Here is a 6549-nt window from a genome sequence, read left to right on the forward strand (position 1 = left end):
TTTACTCAATGATCTGCCCCAGGGAGTATAACAATTTCTACTCCACTACACAGATTGCACCAAAGAAGATGCCAAAAGTCTGTAAATGATGCTTTTCCCATCAGTCAATAATAAATGTTTTCTGATAAGGCAGCAGAATCTTTTCTTTGCACCACAGGAAAAAGTCTCTTCACTTCTCAGATCTGTCAATAAAAACAAGTAAATACAGCAAGGAAAGTAGCAGTTTAAGTTCACACAAAGGAAACTAATTACACAAACATGACAATATTTGGCTAGTATTTTACAATAAACAAAAGCCCTCATGTTGTGAAAATTAGCAATTTCAATAAACTTCAAAGGTCATTATGATAAAATCTAATCTAATACTTATGAGAACCTTTTCATTATCTAGTCTTTACAGTGAAATACTGGCCATGTACAAGGGCCAAATGACTGGGCAAGATAAAATTTCCCTTGTAACAACCAATATGCCAACATCAGTCTTCTAGGTTTTAATCAGGAGTAGCGCCACTTTCCATCTTCCCCAACCAAAACTCCTGCCCAGTGCCTACCAAGAGTCACACCCAGGGAAAAGTCCTTCAAGGGCTACTGTGCAACATGACCAGAGGAACAGTGCCACAGCGCAGCAGGAGCAGAGGAATGCTGAGGAGGAAAGGCAATGCCCAGTCTGTCTTAGAGATGTGGTATCAAGCATCCAGTGTTAGACTGAGTGCCCCTATGTCATTGTTGGGATGTTCATGGACCCTAGGAATGAGGATCTTCACTTACAAAATGTATAAAGAAAGTATTTCACCTACACAGAAGTAATTAGTTGAACACCAAAAGAGTTCCTTTTTTGATGAAAGTTTTGCCTAAAACTTTGGCTGATACAAACACACGAGTCCACTAAGGCATCCTGAGGCAATCTGACAATGTGTGGGGGAGAACTTGGTTGTCAGAACCACATCTTTGTGAGAGTAGAAAGAATGAATTTCCTGTAAGGGAATGGCTCTGTGGGGTGAGTGGCCAAAAAGTTCATTGCACTGGGTGTCAAGTCCGAATAAGCGGATCCCATAGCCATGTGGGGAAGAAATCAGTCGACCATCAGGGCTGAAACAAACTTCTTTGATGTACCCACTGCTTACATTAGCTTCCTCAATATAATGAGTCAGTCTTAGAGAATAATGAGGTGAGAAAGGTCGTATTGGAGGACCATCTAAGAATTCATAGACACAGCTCCACTCTTGATGATCTGTACTACTGGAACACCGTAAAAGGGCAGCCCGCCATTTAGGATGTACTTGTAAAGATGTAATGGAGTTCCCACGTCGCCTCCCAATAGGAACTTCTGGTATTAAAATTTCAAAACTATTAGTAGGTAACACACTTTCTGCTTCAGAGGATCTTGACACATTTTGCTCAGATAATGAACCAGAATCCCCATCACAAGAAGATGAAGCAGCAGCTCTAGGTGCCCGTGAACTTGCAGAAGTAGCTGCATTTGACCTACATATAGTGCTTCCCGCCCTCATAATTGGATACCTTCCAACGTCTAAAGATTCAGACAAGTCAAGATCATGTACAATCAGGAGATAGCCAGTGCAGGTTGAAATCAGCATTTTGGAAGAGTCCGGAGCTAACCTCATCCGCATGAGAAAACGGCTATGAAAGAATGTCTTGTGTGGGCACCCGTCTTCTGTGCACTGGCTCGTGTCCCAAATGATGACGTTGCCATCGAATCCTGACGTAACTAAGAGTCTTCTATTAATGTCATAGTCAATGTTCTTCACCCAGCCAGTATGACCTTGTAAAGTGCACACTTTAGAGTTTAATTTTCTCAGATCCCAAAGGGCTACTGTAGAGTCATCAGAGCATGTTGCAAACAGTCTATCATCCAGAAACTTGATATTATTTACACAGTCATTATGAGCTTCAGAAAGCGTTTTTATATGCTTTGAAGATATGGGGTCAAAAAGAAGGACTTCATTCAGTTCACAAGCAGCTGCCAACACTGAGCCACTGGGGGAGTACTCCAGGTTAAAGATGGCGCCGTGGGTTTGGGTGTTGAGGTACAGCGAGTCTGCGGGGTGAAGGGAGCTGTACAAACTGGTCACCATGCGGAAGTTGTCTCGGGCCGGGTCTATGTAGTTCCCCCGGCCCAGGCTGCGGCTCTCCAGCAAACGGAAAAGCGGAGCGCCCAGTGCGCGCCTGGTCATCTCCATCCTCCTGCGCTTTGGGGGGCGTGAGCTGGAGGCCGCGGCAGGGACACTTCTGGAGAAGAAAGTGAAGGCGGGTGGGCAGGCCGCCATGGCGGCTGTGAATCGGGCCGTGGGGGAGTCATGAGGGGAGGGGACGCTGGAGTCACGGGGGGACCCGGAGCTCGACTCACCCCTGGCCTGGGTCGTGAGCTCCTCAGGGCTCGATGTCACTCCCGAGGCCTCCGCCATCACCGGGCCTGCGGCCTCTGTCAGAAAAGGTCTGCGAGAATCTTGGGAGTCACGCGGCGGCTCTCGGGGGTTGCAGGAAGGGCTGGAGGAGAGGTCACTGGGCTGCAGTGAAGAAGGGGAAGAGGCCGACCCAGCCTCGGCCTCTCCGCTCCCCTCAGGAGACCGCACCTCGCTTTGGCTTACACATGCCAGGTCTTCCTCGGCTAGTTCTTCCTCCACCCCTTCAGGGTTGCTGGGCCTGACAGGGAACATGACTAATGGCGATGCCGACAACCAGTCCGACCCTTAGCTCTTGGGCGCCCCTTCAGCCCCCGCCACAGCTCCACCACACTGCGAGACACTTCCGCCCAAGCGCTGCAAGACACTTCCGCCCGTGCTGCAGTCTAAGCGCCCCGTGGGGAAACTAACGTTTAAGAGAATGTGGAGCCGGAGGGGACCGGAACACCGTGGCGCCACCAAGCTGTCATGTTTTCTCCTTGATCTTCGGACCCCATTACTTCCCCATGATTAACCGAGAGCCCCACGCCCTCGCAGTCCCTTTAGCTACCCCCTGCCGAGACCCTGTGGTCCTTTGTCCATCAGTGACCATTACTTCCCCATGTGTAACGGAAGACCCCACAGCCCTAGAAATCCCCATCACTTAAGGAAGCCTTCTGCTTTCTCGGGTCTCTTCTACTTCCTCTTGGGTCACCTTTCCTTCTCCATGTCTCCTAGGGAAACCCAGCACCCAGAAGTCTCTGTCTACTCCTTGATGAGACCTGATGCTTTCTCAGATTCTCTTCTTCTTCTTGGGTCACCATTACTTCCCAATGACACCTCGAGAATCCCAGCACCCAGCAGTCTCTACCTTCCCCCTGCTGAGGCCTGTGGTCCCTTCTGATGCTGTTCGGTCAGGATTGTTTCCCATGACTCCCAGTGAACCTTAGAGATGTCTGCTTATCTAGCCTTTGATTAAAATACTAAAGTTTCCCTGAATTGAAATACCTATTTCTCTGCCTCAGTTTCCCTGCATTAGTTTCCCTGAATTATAATATCTCCGTTTCCCTGAGTTAGTATGCTATATTGCCCCCTTTCCTGTCCATTAGGACTGAGATAATTAAGACCGTGTTGTTCTGGCCACTCTGACATTCCAAAGAGTCATAAAATCCAGATGGTTTATCTCAAATATCTAGATAGTGATGGGAGTTGAGGTCCCTTTAAGATTCCTTTCTGATTCCCCAGCCCCCATGACTGACCTTTGATTCAGAAATCCTGGCCAAAAAGTACCCTTTTGAATATCCGGGCCCAGCCCCCACCAGATCTGAGCTGGCTTGGGTTTTCTCAGCCCCCATTATCTGCTCAGGTTTCCCCAACCCCCCACAAACAGTTTCTTCCTTATCTGAAAAGCCCGCCAGGAACTTGAGACACTATCCACAAGCCCCTTTTAGGTATAAAAGAGCCAAGCTGGAGCTCTCTCTTTGCAGGAGCCCTTCCCCCCAAGCATGGTATCCTTCCGGTCATATAAGGGTTCCTGCCCACCCAGTGACCACCTTTGGCCCTGTCGTCTTTTTACCTTAAACTTTACTTCTAAATCTCTACAATAAATCTTTTTATCAATCTAGGTTTTTGGGCCTGTAAATTCATTTACAGGGGACACTGCGCCATCATGGAACTATCTTACTATCTTTGCACCGACAAAACAGAGTTCCCCCTTTCCTATCTCTCATCAAAAGCATTCTCTATCTTTTCTGGCCCAGACTTCCTGTCTCCTTCTTGACCACTTTCTTCACTCCCAACTTATCAGAATTTGTGATCCTTCCTGAAATTATGACTTACTAGAGGTCTTCCCCCCTTGCCTTTGTTTCCTTGATAGTTGGAGCCCTATAAAACTCTCTGGTATTAATTACTAGATGCTGAGTGCTTTGAGACAAGAGTCCCATCCAACCAACTAGTCAAAGCTCTCCACTAATAAAATATTTAAAACCCTAATCTCTGTCTTGCCTTAGTTTCTCCAGCATTACATTTCTGGAGACCTCAGGAAGATATGAGATTTGAGAGCAAGATTAGAGATTAGAGATCATCAGGTCTCTGCCCAGAGTCTTGTGCAGGATGAATCTGGGCTTTTAAGGTGGCAAGAGTCTAGTTTCTTCCAGAATCCCACAGAGATCAGTTCTAGACATAACAAGAGCTCATCACAGACACCCCCATTTTGTTCACGTGGAGAATCTGTTTTGAAATCCCTACAGAGTAAGTTTTCTGTCTAGTCTGATTACTAGCAAATCTGAGTCCCCAGAAAAAATTCGGCTGATGAGCCATACAACTCTAGGAAGTGCTAAAAGGGATGCCTTGTAGCACTAGTCTGGATGCCTTTTTGCATAAGTCTGGGTGTTCTTTGAACATAATGTGGTTGTGGTCTGTGGACAATAAATCTGGATGAAATTCAGGTGTTTATTAGCCAACTGAGTGCCATCTGATACACGATTTGGTTCTGAATGTCTGTGGACAATAAATCTGGGTGCTTCTTAGCATAAATTTGGGTGTTTGGCCCACTGAGTGCCATCTGATACATTTAGATTTGCATATTTTTTGAAACAAGAGAGTGCATCAGAGCACTTCTCAATTTGGGGGTAGAAGAATAACAATGAGAAGGGGGGCATTATCCCTCCTAAGATATCAATTATTTACCCCCTGATTGTATAAGGCTATCTGTCAACTCAGGCACTCTTATCATGGGGAATTCCGCCTCAAAGACAGGATCTCCACTTGATTACCTTCCTAATCATTTTTCTGAAACATTCAAACATCACTATGGAATATCATGGACAAAGAACAAACTAAAATTGTTTTGCCAGAATGAGTGACCTTCCTTTGGGGTGTGATGGTCACTAGACGGCACATATAATGGAGACATAGTGCAGGCAGTGCACCAGATAGTGCACTGGCGAACCTGGACATCCACATCAGTATTCCTATATTGACATCTGGCTGCAAATCGTCTCTTACCCTTCCTGGCTGAAGTCTGCCATCATGAAAAATGGTATTTGTATTTTGGTCACCCAGTGTACAGGGACCAACAAGGAAGGTCATAAATTACCAGGGCCTCAAGCAAAAACAGAAAAGAGTTTTACAGGACTGTTCTGAAGATCCCCAAGAAAATGCCCCTCCCCTACTGTATCTGAGTTCATGCCTGTATCCACCCTTGCTTGCACACTCCCCATCCCCACTTGAATTGCCGCCTGAAAAACTCAAGCCTCCCGAGTCTCGCTCTTCTGTGCCAACCCCTTTGTTGGCTTCTCTTCTGTTCCCTTCCCCCCTCCCTTCCCTCCTCTTCTCCTCCTCCCTGCAAACCCCACTCACAGGGGCTTTGTTGAGCTAGCACAGAAATACTGGCACCAGCCCCATTGCCCCCTGCCTCCCCTGTACTCCCTGTGCCACCTCCCCTGTTCCCCCTGTACCATCTTCCCCTCCATTTTCCCTTTCATAGCCTCCTTCTCTCTTGCCTTCTTGTACCCAAGGCGGAGTCTCATACAAAGCATTGGGCTCATACAAAGCTGTCCAGCCATCCCCAGTCCTCCCAAAGCCAGTTTTGCTGCTAAGAGAAATGGTGGGACAGGAGGGAGTGCCCTTTCTGGTTTATGTTCCCTTTTCTACATGTGATATATATAACTAGAAAAGTCAGGATCCCCTTTTTTTGAAAAACCACAGGCTTTGATTAACCTGTTTTTATACCCACTTGTCCACATAGGATGACTGTCAGCAACTTCTCACCACCCTTTGCACTACTGAGGAGAGGGATAGGATTAAATGGGAGGCTAGGAAGGCTGTTCTTGAACCTAGGAAATCAGTGGAAGAGCACCATAATCAGGTAGAAGCCAATTTCCTCTGAGAGACCTGACTGGGACCCCAACTCCCTCTAGTCATATAGCACTGTCTGCTTATCATAGATTCCTTCTCCAAGGTCTTAAAGCTGCAACCCAGAAGCCTATTAACATGACAATGATTTCTGAGATTGTTCAAGGTTCGGATGACTCTCCTGGTGCATTCCTAGGACTTATATGAGGCTTACCGAGATAGTAGTATAGATCCTGAAGCTCCCGAGAATTATGTCTGTGAATATCACATTTGTTAGTCAGTTTGCCCCAGA

General features: G+C 46.9%; 1 protein-coding gene across 2 annotated transcripts; it reads right to left on the reverse strand.

The window, feature by feature from the left end:
• Nucleotides 1-648: 648 nt before the first annotated feature.
• Nucleotides 649-6347, reverse strand: LOC141548294 (DDB1- and CUL4-associated factor 10-like). Of its 2 annotated transcripts, XM_074277067.1 has the most exons (2): nt 6334-6347; nt 649-1998 (listed from the first exon to the last, which is right to left on the reverse strand). In XM_074277067.1, exons 1-2 carry the CDS (start codon nt 6345-6347, stop codon nt 852-854), a joined length of 1161 nt encoding a protein of 386 aa, XP_074133168.1. In that variant the 3' UTR covers nt 649-851. The 2 variants fall into 2 exon arrangements, with proteins under 2 accessions (XP_074133168.1, XP_074133167.1); XM_074277066.1 differs by lacking the exon at nt 6334-6347 and having other exon boundaries at nt 649-2688.
• Between the last annotated feature and the right edge of the window lie 202 nt (nt 6348-6549).

Source organism: Sminthopsis crassicaudata, chromosome X (assembly GCF_048593235.1).
Source record: "Sminthopsis crassicaudata isolate SCR6 chromosome X, ASM4859323v1, whole genome shotgun sequence".
In the NCBI taxonomy this organism is placed as follows: domain Eukaryota; kingdom Metazoa; phylum Chordata; class Mammalia; order Dasyuromorphia; family Dasyuridae; genus Sminthopsis; species Sminthopsis crassicaudata.